The 23446-nt window shown below is 42.3% G+C and overlaps 1 protein-coding gene across 8 annotated transcripts in view; it reads right to left on the reverse strand.

Moving 5' to 3' along the window:
- The window catches only part of FYCO1 (FYVE and coiled-coil domain autophagy adaptor 1), a 118679-nt gene that overhangs the window by 37351 nt on the left and 57882 nt on the right, over window positions 1-23446 (reverse strand). For all 8 annotated transcript variants that reach the window (XM_053259589.1, XM_053259588.1, XM_053259592.1 and 5 more), the window contains 5 exons: window positions 15464-15582; window positions 13588-13755; window positions 6568-6717; window positions 5496-5692; window positions 2682-2826 (listed from right to left, as the gene is read on the reverse strand). In XM_053259589.1, coding sequence (XP_053115564.1) covers window positions 2682-2826; window positions 5496-5692; window positions 6568-6717; window positions 13588-13755; window positions 15464-15582 — 779 coding nt within the window. The remainder of the gene's footprint in view (window positions 1-2681; window positions 2827-5495; window positions 5693-6567; window positions 6718-13587; window positions 13756-15463; window positions 15583-23446) is intronic.

Raw genomic sequence — 23446 nt, forward strand, 5'->3', positions numbered from 1 at the left:
GTTGCAAATGCAAACATTTCTAATTCTGCCCCCCAAATATCAAAAACACAAAACTCCGAAGCCAGAAGATCAAGCAATAGTCACAATGAGAGATGACAAATGCATGAGTGAGAATTTCATTTTCAATATCCTTCCAAGCTCTCAGCCAACTGGGAGAAATGCCCCAAGCAACATTCCCCCATGGGACCTTACTGGGCTGGGGCCTGCCAACTGTCAAGTCCTACTTTGAACTGCAAATGATGTTGGGAAAATATGCCTGAGTTCATACAGCATCTGTGGTGCTTCTCCTCTTTGCAAGATGGAGGGATGAGAGGATGTTTCTCTCTCTCCACCATGCATCTAGAAGACTGAGTGATGTGGGGGCATCTATGCAGAGACATCAAACTGGCAGACTCCTCCCAGCCCGCAGCTTACTGAAAGGTCACATGTATGGGCTTCCACCAAGGAATGCTCATTGACACAGTCTTTTAGGATCAAAGGAAGAGGAAGGATACTAACCCATTCCCCCATCACCACAAGTGAACAGGGGCTTATGTATCTATCACTGTGGACATCACAATCAAATAGTATTTTTATTATTTATTATAAAACTTGTATGACACCTTTCTGCATAACAAACAACAAAAAACAATCAACACCTCCTCCCCCAATTATAACAGTAATAAAATCAATGTTACCAACCCCCTCAGAACAGACTCAGACTTAGCAGCACCACCAAACAGGCATGTACATAGCTAAGGGAGAGTGGGCTCATGTTCATCCCTTTCCCTGGCAAGCCCCATGCATGTGTCAGCCATGTCCTCTTTGTGTAATGTCACATGCAGGGTGTGTGGTCAGCACACAGAAAGGCCGCATACAGCTCTGAGCAAGGGAGAGGATGAAGACAATGAAACTGGCTGGAACTCAGTAGGAGGAGTGAGCCAGGCTGGGGTCCTTGAACCCTTCCGCCCAGTTATAGTTCCAACCCGCCACCAAATTCAAAGAAATCTCAAACCAGGCCATAAGTCCTGTGAAAAAGAATGGTCTTCACAATCCATCTGAAAACAGAAATGGAAGGGACCAGCTGGGCCTCATGGGGGGAGGGAGGATCACAGCCTGGGAGTGGCAGCAGAAAAGGCCCTGTCCCTTCAGAGGGTAGGAAGACCCAAACAAGATTTACAAAAAAACAAAAATCAGGGTTTGGTTCAAAGTGGTATGTTGGCCGATCAGTCTGACTGCACTGCCATTCAGAACAATACTTTAAACATGAGGACAACAGTTATGAAGCCCTACACATCCTCTCCAATAGCTGAATTAGTAAAAGCTAACTCACACCTAGGTGCTGTGATGATGAACAGAAAAACCATGCTCTTTACATGTGGTCTGCTTGAGAGAGAGAAAAAAGAGTTTCTCCCCACTCTACGAGCTAAACCAGAATGCAGTCTCTGACAAAAAGAGCAAATCAGTGTGGTTTACACAGGAACCAGTCACAGAATGGCAAAATAACCTAATTGTTTTGAGAAATGAAAAGAGAACTAATTTAAACTTGTGCCTGAAGGGAGAATATATTCTTTTTGAACATAATGTGCATTTGAACCAATAAATTCTCCTTAAAGCACCAGCTGAAGTTTGCTTCTCTTTTTGTTTCTCTGACCATTTGGGGGTGCTTTCCTCTTCCCCTTTTTGGCTTTGATGCTTTCTCAGCCATGACTCACTAACTTTGCATTTTTTTTTTTAATGAGAACAAACAAAAGGGTAGGAAGGTTAGGTCAGGTTTTTCTTGGATTCTGGGCATGCCATCCAGGGCTTGTTTGGTCCAAAGGTTGGCCTGGTACTTTCATTAAAAAAGAGTGAGATCCGAAGTCTTCTAAAAGTTGAGACGGGAGCCAAAACGTGCAGGCAGAATTCTGGCCAAAGGGTCAGTGAGAAAAAAACATGTACCTGCCCCTGCATTCTAGCCAATAGGAGAAGGCAGAGCAAAGATTGACATGTAAGTGAAGCAATGATACCATGCTTGTTTCCCTGTGACCTACAGTCTCATGCCTTCTTGTGAGTCTCGAAGACAATACCTGAGGTAAGTCTGTTGATACAAGCCCTAGCTTCCCGCTACTTCCTAAACTCAGATTCTTACATTGCTATGCTCCTAACCCTAAATCTTCTCTTCCCTCTCTTCAACCCTAGATTCCATTCTCCCCAATCCTAACCACCCAATCCCAAAGCACAGTGTGTAAGGAAAAACAAATCTTTTATGACCTACAAATATATACAGAAAGGTTTGCATGAAGTTAAGTAACTTCAGCCCTGTTCTCTCCCCTACCGTTATTCCACCGTCGCAAGATGGTGACTAGAGACAGGGCTTCTTCAGGAGTGGCTCCGTGCCTTTGGAATGCCCTCCCCTGTGGAAGTCTGTCAGGCCCTATCTTTGGCAACATTTAAAAAGGCCCCGGAAGCCCATCATTTCCTGGAAGCCTTTGGCTGATCCTGTTTTAGCCTGTGCAGTTTTAAGTCCACCACACAAGCTGCTTTTTAGTGATTTTTTAAAAAACCTTTTAATGGAGCTGATTTTAATTATTGTTTTGTCTGTAATCTGGCTTGCAAGGCATTGTGGATTTATTCATTTCTAAATAGTTTTGACCTTAATGTTAATGACTGGTGCATGAAAGAGAGTTCCTGAATCTTGAGTTTAAATCACGCTTACTCACAGATCAGTCACACTGTGGTCCATTGATTCTTCTTCAGTTTGGTTTTCATTATGGATAGAGTCGCCTTCTTGTAACTGACCCACTTCTTCATCTGTGATGATATCAAAGTGTGCATCATCTGTGGGTTTAGCAGCTTCGTTTGTAACTGTACCACAAAAAAGGATGCCAAATGAGAAGCTACATGTAAGGCAAAAGGACTTAACATTTTACATTGTTTATGAAACCACAAGGCCAGAGGGAATCTGAACACACTGCACTGCACAGCAAAATCCCATAATGCAAGTACAAAAAGTGCATTCATGGGGATTTCCTATGTATGTATGTATGTAAAAGTGGCAATCGGTAACCAAGTTCTTCTTAAAAAGGAAAAATTATGGTGTCTGGACAAGGCAGAGGAGAACCTGTCCTATTACTGGATTCTAACTGCCCTTCTCTCTTCTGCCATTTCCTCCATAAGACTATAAACAGGGGCGTATCTAGGGGTAGGGCAGGCAGGGCACGTGCCCTGGGCACCACTTGAAGGGGGGCGCCATTTTGTAAAATTAATTTTTTTTTAAAAATGGCTGCCAAAAACAAAATGGCCACCGTGCATGCTCAAATGGCCTCTGTGAGGCCCTAGGTCATGCCAGGCCTTGCAGAGGCCATTTGAGCATGCACGGTGGACATTTTGTTTTCAGTGGCCATTTTAAAAAAAAGATTTTTAAAAATGGCCACTGCACATGCTCAAATGGTCCCTGCGAGGCCCTAGAGGCCAGTGGGGGGAGGAGGAACCTTTGCAACCCCCCCAGCCTTTAGGAAGCCCCCAGAAGGGGCTACAGGTAAAAAAAAAATAATATATAAGATAAGTCACTGTACACATATTCAGATTGGCACTATGTACAGAGAATCAGGGCTTGTGAATACTGAGCTGATGCTTATGAGCTAGGATTGTATTCATTTGCTCTTACTTTGCTTCTTGTGATAAGTGAGTTAAATGTGATGTCTTGCTAATGTGGCTATTAATGGTGAATTTGTCTTTGAATCAGTGTGCAATCCTTAATATTAATGCCCACTGAGAGTTTCTTGCTCTCTTTCTCTCATTTTAACTGTCTTTCTGAAAAACTAGAATATATTCCAAGCGGTGACACAGTTTACTCTGCATATCCTTTAATTATTTTCAGAGTATCTGGGAAAAGTCAAATTCTCCATTGATTTTTAAAACGTATGTAATGGTGATGCTACAATACATAGTAGAGAATTAGACAGGCACTTCTGTTTAGTTTTCCAAGTACACCTCCACATAGTATTTGGGTATTTCATGAGCCCCAGCATACTGAAATTTGTAGTTTTCCAGTATTTTTTGGTCTGGCTAAGTCCACTGCTAAAATAGTTTTTGAAAGATTAAAAGATTAACGAGCCTGACTTGTATTTTTCAGCTGATATTATGGTAAAGTTATCTGAAAGATGGGTGTCAGATGCTTGGACAGGGGGTGCAATTTCAGTGTTTGCCCTAGGCGCTATTTTCCCTAGATACGCCTCTGACTATAAATCTTAGCATGCAGCAAGACTGTGATTGAAGCCTGCAAATGAGATTACCTAGAGCAGGCCTGCTCAATTTAGGCCCTCCAGCTGTTTTTGGACAACAACTCCCCTAATCCCCAGCCACAGTGGCCAACAGCCAGGGATTAGGAGAGTTGTAGGCCAACATCTGCAGGAGGGCCAAGGTTGAGCAGGCCTGATCTAGAGCCTAGACTCTGGATGCTATCAGGTAGGGACATTTCACTCACAGAAGAGCTGCACTGCTGCAATCTCACAGGAATGGATAGCAGAGAAAAGGGAAGCAGCCAGAATCCAATGGGCCAAATATTTTTTAATGGAAACCTGGATTTCATGTGTAATTGTGTCTAGGGGTTCTGCACATCCCTATTTTCTAGCTTTTGTAGTGGGGGAAAGCTTTGGAAATCTATGGGCCATGTCCAATGAAGATTTAGAACTCGAGACAGTTGGGACAGGGATTCCAGTGGTAAATAGTTGGGACTTTAATGGCAAAAACAGCACTGTCTCATCTTGACCAACTGACACAGAATATACATTTGTCGAACTGGTGTTGCTAATACAATACATTTACAATACAAATGGTTCTGTTGAAAAGAAAATTCCTGATAAAACAAGGGTGATTCTGTGATATCACCAGGCAGAAAATGGCCTACATGTTCCGCATTTTAAGGTGGGTGGTTCCCAGCTGCCCGTCCTACTGTGAGCTCCTAGTGAAGCATCGGTGGTCTTGAGCAAGAGTGGAAACACTTAAACTGGCGCACCTGCACTTTGGAAGTAGGACTTACAATGGAAATAAAGTAAGCACTGCTCCCAAAGTGTTGGTGTGCTACCTTAAGTATTTGTGCTCTTGCGCAAGACCACCAATGAAGGTGTTAACTTACTTAAAGAAAAGAGTTGCTATTTTAGAATGCTATATTCCTGGTTTTTTGTACCACAATTGCAATGTCTCTGTGCAAGGTTGTCCCCGATTAGGGAATATTCCTGTGTGAGTTCCATGGTTACCTTTAAAATACCAAGAAACCTGAGCAGACAAAGGAGTGCAGACAGAGGAAAAACAGGAGGAGCAACTGCTCACTGAAATTTGGGAGTGGGAGAGGAAAGACACTTTGGGGGGGAGATATGAGATTTGGTGGGGTTGTTCAGTAAAAGGAAGGATGAACTCCTCAAATGCTTAGGTGGGGCTCTGCACCCCTGAGCAGACACAAGAATGGAATTTGACCAGAGACTTTTATAAAACATCTAGCAGGGTTGTTTGGTATATACAGGAGAATGACTTACCCATAACTCTACGGACCAGGGACAGTGGTGAGGCTAGCAAACCTGATGACTCTTCTTGGCTGGTATTTGATCCAGAGTCAGCTGAGCTAACACTTAACTTCTGAAAGCAATTTCGACAGCAGCGCTCCTTCTTCCCAGTGTGCTTTGACATGATATAGTTATTGCAGCAATAGTAGCAGAAAATGCGCCCACACATTCTAAAAATAATTATATGTAAAAAATGCGGTTCTTCATGCAATTTTAAAATGAAGGCATTCAAGAGATATAGTATTCAACACACAATGCTTTATTTACAAAGGAAAACCTTGTTTTCCTAATAACATTGCATAGCACAGATTTGGCTATTATTTGTAGTCAGTGGCAAAACATTAATTTATATCTCCTTCTCTGCTTGCTTTTACGAAGACCTTCAAGACATTCCTGTTTTCCCAGCCTTTTAACTGAAATTAAAAAGTTCCTTTTTTATTTACTGAGTGTTTCTATCGATTTTATTTATTTATTACATTTATATACTGCCCCATCCAAATGGCTCTGGGCAATGAAAATTTATGAATTTTAACTGTTTTATATTGTTTTTACATTTGTTATGTTTTAACTTTGTACACAGGCTAGAGATGCCTATATCAGGCAGTATAGAAATACAATAGACACCTGCAATTTGGAAATTTTCCAAATCCTCATTTATAGAACAATCCCTCTTCAGTTAGATATACACACACAGAAGGATGAATGCACATTGCCTAGAAGGAGCAGTGAAAAGCGCCATGTCTTTATAGTGCTCCGACATACAATCTTTGCACTTTATTAACTCAGGGTACTAGTTAATGATGCAAATGTTGGGCAATCTGATCACCAAACCTCTGTGTCTGGCCCATTTCTTCCAGGAAATGGAGGAAATTTCCCCAATCCCATTATCTGCGCTTCCTTTATCTATGGTCATAGCGGAGAATGAAACTCCCGCGCATAATGGGGGTTCACCTGTATGCTTGTGAAAAACTGCAACAATTAAAATATTGCTAACTATTGATCCTTTAACCAACCACAGCTATACACAGGTTTTTATCAAACTGACCTGCAATGGTGTCGGCGACTCATCCAGCCAAATTCTCTTTTACATTCAAGGCAACAGTTTACTTCTGCATCACCAAGCCACCTTTGCTCTGCAGTGAGCTTCTGCTGGAATTCCAGAGCATCTGATTTCTGCCAAAGGGCATCTTTGTCCCTTTCAAAGGTATGAATAAAGAAAATATATAATCTGAGAATTCATTTTTTAAAAAGCCAACCCAGGTTCAATACAACGACGACAACAAATCTCCTCTTGTGTCATCATTTAACTCTGACGGGTCCTCATCTGACATTGTTTGGACTAGTGCATAACAAGCTCTGAAGGGGCCTGTGTGCAATAATTGAACAAGGGCTCCATTTGAAAATTTCCCCGTGGGGATGAATGGGACACTCAAAAAGATTAATAACTCCTGAATGGCTGGGCAGAAAGCTCTGGAATTGCACATGGTATTAAATTAAACACTTAATGCTTTCACGTGATTTTATTTTTTAAAAATCTGGCAAAGCTACAAAGAACCATGAAACTAGTTCTGTGAGCTGAAGGAGTTTTTAAACTTGGTTTTCCTCAAGCATCAAGCTCGCATACCACATTGCAAATTGCTTTGGAAACTGAGGGGAGCTTCAAAAACAGTTTGTGAAATGGCATGGGAGTGGGCGGGCGGAGGATCAGCTGTTCAAAAGACAAAAATATTCCAACATTCCTTTGGCCTGTTGGAAGCTGCTTGGGTAATCACTGGTCCCTACTACTAACAGCTTATCACTCAGCGGTGCTTTATATATTATGACAATACAAATATTTATATACCGTGTTTTTTAAAAAAGTTCCCAAAGTGGTTTACCTAGATATAAATAAATAAATAAAATTGCTGCCTGCCCCCAACGGGCTCACAATCTAAAAGGGAAACAGAAGATAGATACCAGCAACAGCTACTGGAGGGATGCTGTGCTGGGGATGGATACGGCCAGTTACTCTCCTCCTGCTAAATAAAGAGAATCACCACTTTTAAAAGGTGCCTCTTTGCTCAGTTAGCAGGGGACTTCATATATTTAAATACTATGATTTTTACAGGTGAAACATGGTGCTGGGGAGATTTAGAGCCACTGTGATTTTACAGGATGTTTCCGCAGTGTACATTAAATGAGAAAAAAGACATGGCAGGTTTTAGATGTTACAGTCTTAATGGGTATAAGGCCAATTAGTAATACATACCCACAATGTATGAAGCAAATTTCAGAGTCATGGTCAAGTCATGATCTGGTAGAGGTCAGAATCCTGCCCTGCCCCTTTCTCAAGAAAATACTCAGTTGAGTCTGAGTAAGTAAGTAAAGATGAGCAACAATTCACACATATACAAAATTGGGAGAATTTTGACAAATGAATGTGCAAACGTATTTCGGCTTTCTGCCCTAGATAAATGTTATGAGGGGGAGATATATTTTCCAGCAACTTAAGAAGACAAATGTGACCCACAAACCACAAGATTTAATAAGTGCAGATGTGTCAAAAATGTGGCAAATGTGCTCAGTTAAGAGGTTACATTACAGAGAACACAGAGCCACTGCAAAGGAAACAGAAGCAGTCTGCAAATACCACATTCTGTATATGTTTCTCTATTTCCATTTAATTGGCACTTTTGAAAGCATATTGCCATTTGTTTAAGTGACAGAAAAAAGGTATGCCATCTGCCTCACAGTAAACTGTTTGCTTATTAGTGTAAAACATTTCTGTCCGGCTACACGTCCCTGTCTCCTTTACCCAGCCTGGCTAGGCTTATCGGGTCCGGCCTCCGAGCAGGGACAGAGAGGGGGTTGAGCATCACCCTGTGCCTCCTCCATCCCAGGCTGCTTGCTGCTTGTGTCTGCCCCTCTCCGGGGGCCCGACTCCTCGGCTGGCTCCTCATATACCTCCTCACAGGCTATGCATTGCCCACCCCCAATTATGGGGCCAATGCCCCTCTTTATTACCTGTAATTGATTACCCCTTACAAGTGTTGCCCAAGCCTCTCCCCCTTCTCCCTCCTCCTGCTCAGATCTCCTCCCTTCAGGAGGCATGCTGCTGATGTTAGCCTTGCATGCCTCCCCTTCGGTCTTATCAGGGCTCTGCTTCTCCTCCACTGGAGCTGAGTCCCTGCCTGTTGGCGGTCTTTCCTTCGTCTCTCCCTGGCTGCCACCCGTCCCTTTCACCTTGGGCCCTCTCACCACTCTGTCCTCGGAGGTAAAGACAGCCGGCCTTGCCGGACAATTTCCAAGATAACTTACCACGATAAAATTTAAAAACAATGGATACTGTATTGGTACTGGTGTTCTTTCAAGTCAAACTGGAAGTAGATTGGCCAGTGCAATGATTTAGGATTGAGCTGCCTTCTCTATATTCCAGTCATATAGTATGATTTATGATCTTCCCATGCAGTGGTGTAAGAAGCCCTGAAGTGGCCCAAGTTCAAGAAGTCAGAAGCCATTTTTTGCAGCACCAGAAAATTTTGTGCAAAGCCCCCTGCTCCCCTGCCACAGCCTCACTCATTGCCACAAACTATTCCCGGTGGGGTGGTGGTGGTACTAGCTCCCTCCCTGGCACTTGTTGCTGTCACTCCTCCTCCTCCTATCGTTGCCACTATTTCCTGGCCAGCTTGCACGGTGGTAGGCAGGCTTTTTCCTCTCTCATGCGAGCATCCCCCACCTGTTACTGCCTCCGCCCGCCTCACCTGTGTGGGTGGATGGGTTATTTTCTCTCTCACAGAAGCAAAAGAGGAAAGAGGCCATGCACCCCCTTACCTCTGTGGAAAGCCAGCTGGGAAATGGTAGCCATTATGCATGCGAACTGATGCCGTGCATGGCTGGCATCCGAGTGCATGCAAGATTGCTGCCATTTCCTAGCCGGCTCGCACAAGGTGGATAAGGAAGTACATGGGCTCTTTCCTCTTCTGTGAGAGAGGAAAGAACCCATCCATGCACTCAGGTAAGGTGGGTGGTAGCAACAGGTGAGGGGCACTTGATGGCCTCTCTTCTCAGTGGGGAGGGAGATGGGGCAGCTCGTGTTCTTTGAATGTCCATCCAATTACAGTTACACCCCTGTTCCCATGGCCAAACTTTATGCAGAGGCTGAAAAAATCCGGATATAATGCGGTGCCTGTGGAATTGGTGCTTCAGCCCTAATCACACAGTAGGCACCAGTGTTCCCTCTATCAGAGATTCCCAGATGTTGTTGACTAATGCAATGGCTTTTGCTTGAGGATTATGGGAATTGTAGTAAACAATATCTGGGAATCCCTGTTAGAGGGAACACTGGTAGGCACTAGTTCACATGACATAAGGCATACATCGCTTACCATTGTGTAAATTATATTAATAATTACTTAGGGGTTTTTTTAATATCAAGTAGAAGAAGAAGCAAAAAAGAACTTGAGAGTATCCCGCAGACACTAAACACTGCCTTTCTAAGGGGAGACAGATCCCTTGTTGGTAAAAGAACTCTGGCAGTGAGATATTACCCAGGAACAGTGTTTCTAGTCCCGTCTGGGATTGTTGTGGTCCAGTTACAGTATCCTGCCTGCTGCAGTGAGCGGGACTTCCCAAGGGGCTCTGGAGCAGGATGGGAGGCTGGACTGAAACAGATCCAGGGAGGCAGTAGCCATTCCTCCATAATGTCTCATTTCCTCACAGCTATGAAAGTGTAATACCTAGGTAAGAATCTGAAAACCCTATCCTCTCCAAAATTCTAGAAACCATCATCATCATCACATTTAATGCTGCAACAGGAGATTCCATAGATCGGAAAGGCTGAATTTCCATTCAACAAGGGAACCACAACAACATAACGGTGGCCCCCATTATTCATGGTTCCAGTATTCGTATTCCGCATATACGCGGTCGGGAAATATAGAATATATGCTCAAGCTTGTTATCCATGGTTCATTCGTCTCACATATCTGCAGTTTTTGGCACATGGATCCATCCATATATGGTATATAAGTAGTAGTAGTAGTAGTAGTTGTTGTTGTTGTATGTGGTCGTGCTCTACTTGCATGTGTTTGTGGGTCGTGAGAGGAGTTTGGAGTAGGATGGAGGAGTGATTTTGTGTGCAGTTTTGGAGTGTTTTGTGTGTAAAAAGATAGATTTCTGAGCATTTGGCAGCTCTGGGTAGCCTTTGGTGTCCTCAGGGAGCCATTGAGAGCCCTTAGGAGCCATTGCTCTAGAGCTTTTGTAGCCTTTTTGTGTCTTTCTGTGGAGCCTTTGAGAGCCTTTCTTCAGGCATCCCTTGTTCAGATTCTTGGAGCCTCTTGCAGCATTGTGCAGTAAAATGCTAATTAAAGTACTGTATCACTTTAATAAATGTAATTTTTATTTTTATGAAATTATTTTTTAATTTAAAAATCCAAATAAAATTTAATTTTAATCTTGGTAATTACTTATTGTACTGTACTGTATAACTGTTCTTATTGTAAATAGCAATTACATTTTAATGATCCATTAAAATTCATCTTTAAGTATGTACTGTACTGTACAGTATCAACAAAAAGTTGATCTCAAGTATTCACTGAAAATTGATTTTAAACACTATACTGTATCCATTGATTTTAAACATCAGTCCTAAATTGATTTTAATTATCAGTTGCAGTACTGTGCCGTCCTGTACATGTATTGTACTCTATCAATTTTGTGTGTTTGAGAGAGTTGTCTGGCACAATTCCTGTGCTGTACCGTACATCATCATTGTACAAATTTTCCCTTCAGCCACAGTCAAAATGAGCAAGTGCACAGCGGAGAGCTCTGCTGAGGGGAGTGGCAAAAGGTCTCACAAAGTGTTACCCTTGAGCAAGAAGGTGGCACTGCTGGACATGTAGGCTCTTAGGGACAGCGCAGCATCCATTGCACACCATTACAACATCAATGAGTCCACTCTCCGCTCCATCAAGAGAAGCCAGTATCCATGCAAGTGTGGTATTCCGGCACTTCTCAGAATCTCAAGGTGATATTCTATCCATGCAATCCCCACATGGAATGGATGGAAAAGGCCCTTAGCCTGTGTATACAGGACCAAGCCCAGAGGAACATGCCACTGAGTAGACCAGTAATCCGTGAAAATGGGTTGTGGCTCTACAGGCGGTTTGCAGCAGAAGGCAGTCAAGCCATGGAAGCATCCGAAAGCGCTGAGTGCAGTTTCCAGGTGAGCAAGGGCTGGTTCAAAAGATTCAAGCACCACTATAGCCTCCACAGTGGCAAGCTGGCAAGGGAAGTAGCATCCGGGGACCACAAGGTGACACAAAGGTTTCCAGCAGAGTTCCAGCAGCTGATTGAGTCCAGAGGGTACAGACCTGAGTAGTTCTTCAGTGTGGATGAGACAGGCCTATTCTGGAAGTGGATGCCATCCTGCTCCTTCATCAGCAAAGAAGAAATAACTGCTCCAGGTTTCAAGGCGGCCAAGTACTGCTTCACTCTGCTGTTATGTGCAGGGGATTACATGGTCAAGCTCATGCTCCTGTACCAAGCACAGAACCCTTTTCTATGACTGGTTAAACAACTGTTTTCTGCATGAAGTGCAACGAAATCTGGCCTCCAAGAACCTGGCCTTCAGAGTCCTCTTGCTGCTTGATAATGCCCCTGGCTATCCTAAGACCCTGCAGTGCACACACCTGGAGATTGCCTTCTTGCTGCCCAACACCACCACCTTGATTCAGCCTCTATTTCGGTCAGCGATTGCTGGAGGAGCTACAGCATTGCAGACTGCATTGAGAACATCGTGGCATTGCTTGCAGAGATCAAGCCCTACACATGGAACACATGTGGAAGGAGTTGTGGCCTAGGGCAATCACCTCTTCATCTACTGCAGCCATTCCCTCTGTAGCTGATGAGGTGCAGCAGACTGCCAACCTTGCGCACACCGTTGATGAAGGCCTGAAAGACATCCAGCCACATGAGGTGGAGGAACTCCTCCAATCCCATCAGGAGGTGCTCAGAAAGGAAGAACTGGAGGAGAGCATCCAGGCAGCTCCTGAGAATGGGCAGGGAGAGAGAAGAAAAAGGAAGAGACACTCCCCAAGCCCGTAACCACAAAGGGGCTCTCTGAGATCCTGCAGCTGGGGCCTGGCTTGGAGGACAAAGTGTTTGAACTTGATCCCCTGATCGAGCGCAGCTTCAAGTTCAAAAGGCAGCTGGAGGGTGCTTTGCAACCCTACAAGGACACATACTGGGATTTACAAAGCATGGGGAAGCAGACGACCATCTCCAGCCACTTTGCAAAGGTAGCTACACCCACCAGCACAGCTGCGGAGTGGCCGTCATCACCAGAAAGTGACACCTCCACTTTCCATGACTTAGAGGAGGAAGAGGATGATGACGACGGCAATCAGTAGGTCTGCCTCTTCTGCTATGTAATCTGTGCTCCAAGCAGAAAACTGGAGATGGAGTGCCGCTAACTCCAGCAGTAGAGTGAAGGAACTCCACTGCTTTCTAAACTTGATTTTTGCTGCTGTAGGCCAGGGACTAGAGAGAGAGAGATGGAGAGCTGCAAACTCGAGAAGTGGGGTGAAGAAATTCCCCTGTATGTGTTTACTTGACCTGAAACCAATTCTGTGTTGTCTTTTTGGCGAACCTACCAACCAGTCAGGCCAGGGGCGTGTGTGTGTGTCTGTGTGTGTCTGTGTCTGTGTGCGTGGGGTGAGGGGGAACTGCCCCGTGTGTTTACTTGAACTGAAACAAATTCTGTACTGCCTCTCTGGCCAACCTACCAACCAGTCAGGGAAGGGGTTTGTGCTGCTAAGTGTTGGACTTGAACTGTGGGGTTGGAAAACTTCCAAGATTATGCACTCCTGGAGCACCTGGACAGTGGGAGAGCTGAGGTGATTGTGCTCCATCTTTGTTTCTGCTTTTTTCCTGGGTTTTTGGTGGGGTTTTTGGCCATATTGTGGGGCACTGGAACCCAACCCCCTAGCTCCCATAGACTCGTCTCATTATTTGTGGTTTCGTTATCCGCAGTTGTAGGTGGGAACAGAACCCCCGTGAATTACGAGGGCCCCCTGTATCTACCAACCTGAGAAGTTCAATTAACCGTTCTTCAAGGAACTGCTTTGTTTTCGTGAGGTCATCTAATTCAGCCAATAACTTCTGCTCGTTGCTATCTTGATCTGTTCTCATCTTGCTGAGTTTCTCACAGTAGTCCTGAATTTGCTCATTTGCTTTGTTGACTTCCTTCTGGGCCCTGTTTAAACACAATTAATGATCTTCAAGTCTTTCTGCTACTAGCCTTACCTCAATTAGCAGTATTAATGTTGTTGTTCTAACACAACAGAGCTATACTTCAAAGCTGTCTCTAGTTCTCATTAATTTTCCAATACAGAAGAAAAAGTTACATAGGAAGCGGTCTTCTACTGAGTCAGATTATTGGTCTATCTAGCTCAGGATTGTCAACACAGACTGTCAAGGGCTTCTCCAAGGTTGCAGGCAGGAGTCTCTTTCAGCCCTATCTTGGAGATGCCAGGGAGGGAACGTGGCGCCTTCTGCATGCAAACATGCAGATGCTCTTCCCAGAGCGGCCCCATCCCCTAAGGGGAACATCTTACAGTGTTCATACATGTAGTTTCCCATCCAAATGCAAACTAGGGCAGACCCTGCTTAGCAAAGGGGTCAATTCATGCTTGCTACCACCAGACCAGCTCTCCTGTTGATATGAGTGTATATTTATAGTTCATATGAGTGTATATTTCTGCCAAACAATGGTCACCAGTATGCTATCACAGTTGTCAACTTGAATTTAAACATAAGGGTTACAGCCAAAAATGCAACCCAATATTCACTGTGATACAGTTTATGTAATTATTATGAAAATTTATATCCTGTCTTCCCATAATAATTGATAGGAAACTTCCTCTAGAAGGCTCTCAACCAATAAAATAAAATAGTTAAACTACTTTAAAATATTTGTGTTAAAATACTCAATTTTCCTGCAGGTTCAAAACCTGCCAGAACAGTTTTGACAATACACAGTTTTGACAATACACTGGAGGTAATAATGTGGGCCTCCCAGGTTTAGAGTTTAAGCAAGCCAACAGAAAAGGCCTTCTCCCTTCAGATTTAAACTAAAACAAAGGGCCAGTTCAGATGATACTTCATCCACTATCTGCTCATTTACAGTAAAGATGGGTGCACACCACAAGAGTGCATGTCCTTCATGGTATTCCTAGTGCACAGGGGCATCTTTCCCTAAATGCACTGGGGGAACAGTTCATCTGAACCACACTTCTATATATTGCACAAATATTACTATTTGGGCCATGTGTTGAGGAGCAGTTCAAACAGCCCCATCATACGATTAGGAAAAGGCACTTCCATATGCTGGGAGCTGGGGAAGAACATTCACACTCATGGAGTGCACACATCTTTATCATGTAGGCTTGGGCCACCAGATGGAGTATCGTCCTAATCAACCCAATGAACTGAAGGAGGGAGGTATACTACACTAAGGACAGAAGCAGTCTTACCATGAGGGAGCAGTTCATTTAGCTAATGTTGTATTCGTCCCCGTCCCCCCCAGTCGTGACTAACTTGTCCTATTAATTTCAATGGGATTCCTGTTGATTAATTTAGTCAGGATGTCAGCCTGTGTGCTTTCTAGATATTTTGATGAACAGCTTGATAGTATTGGTGTACTGATTTACACTCAAAAAGTTCAAAAAACATGTCAACAGGAAAAAAAGTAAGTGAAATCCTAGGCTTTTGTGGTTTAATTTTCCCCATTTTCTCAATAAAAACAGGCATAATCAAAAATTAAATATTATTTTGTATTTGTTCCAAAAACTAATAAAAATATTCCAGTTAAGTATAAAATGACCTTCTAGCTGTTCCTTACATTCAATTGTAGTTAGTCTGTTTAACCATCACAAGATTTAACCAACCAGAAAAATCCTAACCTTGTAAGTTCTTTTTTCAATTGTGCCACTTCCTCCTCTTTTTTTTGCAGGGCTGATTTGCTTTCAGTCACCTGATCCATGGCAAGGTCCAGTTTTGTACAAAGATCTCTTTTCACAGCCTAACAACAACAAAATAAAATTACAAATTAAATAGTAGCAGAGGTACATAAAGGGCTTTTGATCTACTACCTGGAATCTGGAACGGAATGAGATCATAGAGAAAGCTCAGGATTTTTTGAATAAATGCATTTTGCACCATTGAGTCTCAATCTCTCTAATACTTGGGTTTCTGTTATGGATAGAGGGCAAAAAGGGACCAACCAGACCCATGAAAAGTGGTATGGTGTGCGTATAGTGATCACCTGCCCCATCAGAAGGTAATATAACAAGTTCTATACAGCTTGAAAACCGGCTTTATGAGCAACCCTCTAGAGACTACATTTTCAGTAGTGTATCTTCAAGGCTATGAACATATGACTGAATAAGTCCTCCATTGTCCATGTCACAAAAAAGTCAATCTTGCAAAATTCTAACACCAGATTCAAGTTCTGTATAGACATACATAGTTCAAGTAATCTAGTCACCATGGAAGTATATTCATTGTGTTGTATGCAGATGTTCAATTCCCTGTCCAACAATGAGCTCCAGGAAAACCAGTACTATTCGCTTGCATTAGAGGCCCATTGTGTACATCACTGATTGGCTGGTACTTGTAACATCACAAACCCACCTCCCACCTCCAACCTTGGAGTAGATTTGCAGCTCTGTCAAAATAGATGTTTTCTTTTAAAAATACTGAAGCAACAAACATTCAAATGAATTTATGCTCATCTTCCACTTTAAAAATTATTATTAATTATTATTTCTTGTTTACACAGTCAGACAGGTGTTATTGACTGGTTTGTTTTATCCAGACATCGAGTTCTTCCCAAGGACCTGGGATGGCTGAATTTTATTGTCATAGATATCGTCGCAGAATATAGGCTGTTCCCAGTAGAGCTGCTTTTTGTATTATTTATTATTATTATTATTATTTTTAAAGGCAGGCAATCTGAAGGCTGGGGTAGGTTTGCTCTGCAAGAGAAAAAAACTGCAGAGAGTCCTGTTTAAATTGTGTCTGTAGGCACCTGAAGAATAAAGCATGCAAGCTGAGCAAGCAATAAAAAGAGGAAGACGAAATGTGTTCAAATTGTATTGCTGTGTTAAATTTACTTGGAACAAGGCATGGTTCAAACAAAGGCTTTTGAGTGCAAATAAACAGTTTTGGTTACAGATCAAACAACACATTCAACTACGTTTCTAAGATATTATTTTGAAGAGAAGAATCAAATATGATTTGATATAGTAGCCAACATTATGTCACTAGATTGCTTTCTGATAAAACAATAGGTTTGTACAGATATTAATTGTGCAGCAAGGATTAATTACACATGTTACAAAGAACAAGAGCTAGGGTGGTACACAGAGTACTCAACCTGAACTTGCGCAGCAAGGGATTGATTTGTTTTTTGTTTTTTAAAAAAATGCTTTTATTAGTATTACAAGTGGAAACAGAAAGGTTACATCTCTGAGACTCCAACAAGACCAAACAAGTTTACATACAAGGTCTTATCCTTTAAAACAAAACGAAGGAAAAATACAATAGTGTTAGTTGAATCTAAAGGGTCCTAAACTAGGCATCAGACATCTGTAGCAATCAGTAAAGAATCTTGAACCCCACAAGGGGAAATTAGAAAAGAAAAGGTCTGTCCCAGCGTGATTGATCATCCCACTATCAAACTGTCTGAAGAGGAGAGAGCCAACCCAACTATGATATATAAAGTAGATATGATACAATTATTTTGAACACAGGGCAAGACACCTCCAATACTCTGTGATTTGAGCATCACAGATACGAAAAATTATATTAGGTATTATTGATAAGATTCTGTATTCTATAGGGAGGGGAATATAAGTTCCCTTGTTCTAATTTTGTCCTACTTCTGAATTAAGACCTGTATAAGTAATAATAAGAAACAAAATTTATTGAAACTTTCAGTAAGTGGGATAACTGAGTCTTGTAACATATATGTTTAATAAAGTAGGTTTTATCATGTGTTATTCTCCAAAACTCAACAAAAGGACATTTCCTAAACAAATCATGGATCTTCTAGCCCTTTCCGTCCCATCAACATTAAATGAGAGATATAATGTATTAACTTATATGTTAAGCTGGTGGGCTGAGACAGTCTAAAATGATCAAAGGTCATCCATGATTCTAGCCAAACTGAAAATGAATTCAAAGAATTTTAAATTCCTTGTTCTATCCAACTGGATAACCAATTTACAATAGGAACCACAGCAGCAGACTTCACTAGCAAGATGCTGTACAGTTCTCTTCCACATGAGTTTCAATGTTATAAATAACAGGTACAGGAATCTAAATAAAAATTGGTCCTACTAATAAGAGCTCAAAAACAGAGATGTCATTTTAGGTGTACCTCAGATATCTATATTAAATATATCCTAATATACATGATTAAGTACACTTCAGTACCATTTATAATATTGTAATATCAATACAATAAAGGGGAAAGATCTCTCAGGCAAGACATATGTTAGTTCTATATGTCTCTGCGTTTAAATCACACCCTAAATTGCTTCAATCCCTTCATACTGGCTCTCTCCTCCAAAAACCATTCGGCTACCTCCTAAAGAATCCATGGGAGATTCAAACAGCAATACAGAGAAGGCTTGTTAATGTCTGTAGGCTTGACTAAAAACCTAATCGTCAGAGAGAATAGAGTTTAAAACTCTCACAGAACACTCCCCCTAAATTCAGAATTATTGGGCAACTGTGTATGCAAAACGGTTTCAACCAAGATTATCCAATGAAGAGGAAAATAAGAGTTAAAAAAACGCTAGTTCTGGCATACCAAAAGTAATACGTGTGTTATAAATACAAAGCCACATATCCACCAGTCAAGAAATTCACATCCAATCGCAAACTGGAATACAAAAACCATAGTAAAATAATGAACAGAGATCAGCTAAACCTTTAGTAGTCCCACTCCTCTGTAATGAAAACCAAATAAACATACTGGAGAGATAAATGGAGGGAACTAAATTCAGCCTTGACTGATATTTATAACCTACAACTGGGAGCAAAAAAATGTCAGACAATGGCAATACAATATCCCCTCTATACATGTATCTAATCCTTCACAGTTTGCTTCCAATTGTTTGCATTCAGCTAAACTTCTCAGAGTGTTATTATTAAGTATAATAATTATTATTAATAATTATCAGGTATTCATAACAGCCCGTGGGGAGAGAGGAGGGAATAATAAACTGAAACTAACAGAAGAAGCAGAATACCCTTCAGCTGCTTGTCATTCTTATCCCTTTAAAACTATAATGTCCTGTGGTTAGGAAAAACCAATAATCCTGTTCCATATATTTGGATATGTCTGCACTGTTGCGACACTTTGTTTCTAAGAATTGAGTTTGCAAGGATATTCTCAATTCATCCCTAAATTCCCCCTTCTTAATACATTCTCATTATGTCCCTAAAAAAGGAAAGGCAGGAAGATATATGCGACAGTTCCTTAGGTCTATTAAACCATCGGGTCTACAATGCAACTTAATTCCTGATTAGCTTGTTACCCATATTAGACCTTGTTTAGAACTCCCTAAATATTAATGTTTAAAATATAAAGGACAGTTAACACAGGGAACGCCTTGAGGGACCAAGTATTAAGGCTTGGTATTAAGTTACACTCCAGGTTACAGCTACAAATGAAACCCAAAATAATCACATATATTCAGTTTCAATCAAGCTGATACGTGTTAACTCCTTAGGTTAAGACTTTGAGTGCTGAGGCTATTTAAGTATTAAACCCTGTATGAAGTTCCCTAAATAATGTTTGGTAGGAAAAGGAGGGAAAAAAGGAGGAGAAGCAGTACAGAAATACATTGAAGAAAGTGCATTGAACACAGGGAATACACTGACAAGCCAATTAATGAGGTATAGTATATGCTTATACTCAAAGTTAAAACCTATAGATAGATAAATAAAACCTTGAATTAATCACATATCTTGAAAAGTCAAAGAGAAGGAGAGAAGCATCAGAGAAAAAAGTGGGAGTCAACATTTAGAATCTTTGAGGCTTTGAGAATCTACCCGCTCACCCAGCAAAGGGTTAATTTGAGATCTTAGAAACAGTGTCCATAGACAGTTTCTCATACAGGAGAGACCAAACAGTGCCAGGACTGTAACCTTGAAATACTTAAGAAAAAGTTTCTGCGCAAAGAAATCTCTCCAATTGAAATCCTTCCTCACAGACCTCACCGCAGCTGAAAGCCAAGTAGTTCTATTAATACACACACACACAGTAAACAGCTGAAGCAAGTAAACTTTCAAATAAAATTAAAACTTTCAGGTTTGTTCTATTAGAGTCTTCTAAATTTATCTCAAAGTAAAACACGTCTTGACTGTCACTCCCCATACCAATTATCCCTCCAAATCTATAACAAGATCAGCATTCAAACAAATAAACAAACAAAACAAAACAAAAAATAAGGAATGGGGAATATATCTTCATCACTCCAGCTCAGCCAAGTAGGAGGTATGGAATTCTTCAAAGTAAAGTCACAGTCTCAGCAAACTCCTTCTCAACACTTTCGTTTCTCTAGTCAGAGCTTGGGTAGATAGTTAATGATGAAAGGGTGATTATTCCGCCATAAAACACTTTGTCAGCCGTGCAAACAGAAGGAACTGTAAATGGAACTTTTCAGAGCAGTCAAAGTCAAATCCTCCCAGAAAGCAGGTAAACAGAATTTGTCCAAGTAGAGCTTTGTAAGACAGACATGAACAGGTTAGATATGTGGTTCTACAAAAACAGTAAAATGAAAAAACCAAATCAAAAGAGATAAAAAGAGCCATTCTTCTATCCAAGCCTGTCTTCTTCTCCATTCCTCTTCTCCATTGCAAATACTTGTCTGCCGGAAAGTTCGAGGTGGGGGAGGAGGAGGTTCACGAAGAGATGGGGGGGGGACCCATAATAATCTCCAATGAATGCTGTGAGTAATTTAGAGTTCAAGAATAAATAAGAAATAAGTAATTGCTGGGATATCAGACATTTCAAAAAGTTCTTCAAGACAAAACTGAAAGCTGTTAGCATTGGAATACTGAGATCTCCAGCAAAGTAAAAATAGCAAAAAGTAAGCAAGAACTTTCAGTAAAGGAAACAACAACAACAACACCATAAATCTGCCAAACTCACGGCGGTGGACATCTCAGAGATTTATTAGTAAAGATAAAAAGAAAAGAGCAGGTCGTTGGTGATTAGGCGGTGGAAAGCCTCTCTTCATTCAGTCCGATGATTGCAGGAAGGTCTCTCCAGATGTTCATCCAGGGTTTTCCAGACTTTTCAGGGTCTGAAGACCCCCTAGACTCCCACCTCTAGGAGAAGGACCAACCCCTGCACACATAACGACCTTCATCTGGCTGATGGAAGGTGATAAGACCAAACAATTGATGAAAACCCTGACAGGTGGTTTAGTCAGGAATTTTCGTTCCCGACGCCATCTTGCTTTCTCAAGGGATTGATCTGGATGCTCCTGCCACTGGCCTGCAATGAGATGCCTAAGCGTATACGTACCCCTCTCACGTGATTATTCAGCAGGAGGACAGTGTGGCGGGAGAAACAGGGGTGCACATGCACCTCCCCAAATGATTCAACAGGCCAATTTGGCAGTATCATCCGAAGTGGCTCTATGAAGCTTACTGAGTGACCTTGAGTCAGTCACCACCTCTCAGTCCAACTTACCTCACAGAGTTGCTGTGAGGAAAAACGTTACGGAAATCATGTACTTGCCCTTAAGCTTCTTGTGGAAGGGCAAGATAAACATGTAATAAATACAATACACAGTCCAATGAGGCAACTTTGGTTGTGACCGCTGCTCTTCAAGCACATGATTAGATTCTCATCTCAACTTTCTTGTGTCATATAAAGAAAGGGGAATTATACAACATAGGAGAAAAATCCTCCCACACCAGTCTTAAAAAAGGCTGATTAAAATAAAAGTTTCAATTTTAAACTGAAGATTAAAAAAACAACATGGGGGAAGAAGAATACTTGGAATCAGATTATCTTAATGTTGAATGTTTAGGGAAATGTTAGGCACTTCAGAGAGTTAGAAAAATACAGCAGAAGCTCAAACTCTGGTCAAAAGGTGAAGATAGGCTCCATTTTTCTGCTCTTGAAGCAATTTCCAAACACTGCAACTTGTGGCATTTATCAGTGCCTCAGAAATTTAAGCTTACTAGCTTAACCCGCGCAGAGCATCTGCGTGCTAGTACCTGATTGCTCCCCTCACCCCCTTACCTCAGAGATCTCTCCACCCTCATCTGAGCCGCACTCCTGCTCCTCCTCCTCCATCTGGTTGCTTCTATCCCCCTCACCCTTCTTGGTTACTCCTCCATCTGTCGTAAATCTGTTAGCTCGGCTAACTCAACAGGATTTACAACCCCCTTCAGCACTCCCCATGTGAGTCAACAGAAAGTAGCAGTGAAGCTGCATGAAGGAAAACAAAAGGCTCACAAAGAAAATAGTAAATGAATCAAGTCCCCTGAACTGAACTAGATACCCAGCAGCCAATCAGGCTTTCCTGAGTCAGCACTTCTGCTTCCTCTCTTGTGGTCTCCTGCACCTGCATGTCTCCCACTAAGCTTTCCTTTTGAGACGTCTTCTCAAGACAGGTGAAATCCCAGACTCCTCCTGATCAGGATTCATGTCTGGCAGCTGTTCCGATTCCTCAGCTCCAGAGTCTGGTCTCCCTGCCAAATCCTGTTGCTGTGCCTCTGAGGGGAATCCTCCCGTTCCTGCTCTGACTCTTCTGAGTCAGAAGTCTGTGCCGTGACACCATCCCTTTACTCCATCCCCTTCACCCCTCTTGGCCATGGCTGCAGCATTACTGGAACTTATTGGCCAAGCTGCAGCCCCCTATCCCCAGAGACCTCCCCACCCTCGGGGAGCCCTACTCCTCCCCACAGGAGCAGCAGTGGTTGACCAGGCCCTTGCCTTGCTGCCTCCTTCCACCAATGGCCCAAACAGCAACAGTGGTTGACTGGGCCCTTCCTTGCTGCTGCCGCCATAGCCACTCGTTCCCCTCAGGCCGCTGACAGGCTCAGGCCCATCCCTCGCCCTTTTTTCTTTTTTATCTTTTTTCTCTCTCCTCCTCTCTCCTCCAGTTGCTTTTCCCCCTCTGTCTGTCTTCCCTTTCTCTCTCTCTCTTTCTCTCCCCCCGCCTTCCTGAGTTAACGGATCTTGTTCATCTTGTTTCCTCATCTAATTCACACAATGGCAGTCTCTTTCTCCTGAAAGGGCTCTTTCCTCCCGCACAACCCCTCTCTTTGCAGACCCCTGCCCACTATCCTTTTAGACAGAAAGACAGATAGATTCCTCTTCTCTACAATCAAGAACATCTTCCGACCAGTAACAGTTGCATTCAAACTGACCTTAGCCATCACAGGCTCCTCCCCCCTATATGCATATGGAATCCCCACTGCCCAATCACCATGGTGCTTCTGCTCTCACAGGCTCTTCCTCAAGAGCTGCCATACACAGGATTAGCCATAGGTATGCCTTAGACTATTAAATATATAGACTAGGCCCGGTTCAAGACAATCTTAAACCATCACAGATTGTTGAATCATGAATGAGTCACCAAGCCTGTGCTTCCCTGTTCCTTTTTCTTTCTCCTCCTGCCAACACCCGGCTAAATGCAAAGTTTCCTGATTTCTTACACCAGTTTCCCATAAGATCCAAACCACTGGTTTAAGTGGTCCTAAGCAAGGGTATCACAACATGGGAAATGGTGACTTAAGAAACCAGGAAACCTTGCATTTAGCCAGCAAACATGGAGAGAAGGAAAGAGGAGTGGGTAGGATGTGATGACCCTCGGTCCAGAAGCCCCTCGGTGGGGGAGATTTGAGCAGTT

The sequence above is a fragment of the Hemicordylus capensis genome, chromosome 6, assembly GCF_027244095.1.
Source record: "Hemicordylus capensis ecotype Gifberg chromosome 6, rHemCap1.1.pri, whole genome shotgun sequence".
Lineage (NCBI taxonomy): Eukaryota > Metazoa > Chordata > Lepidosauria > Squamata > Cordylidae > Hemicordylus > Hemicordylus capensis.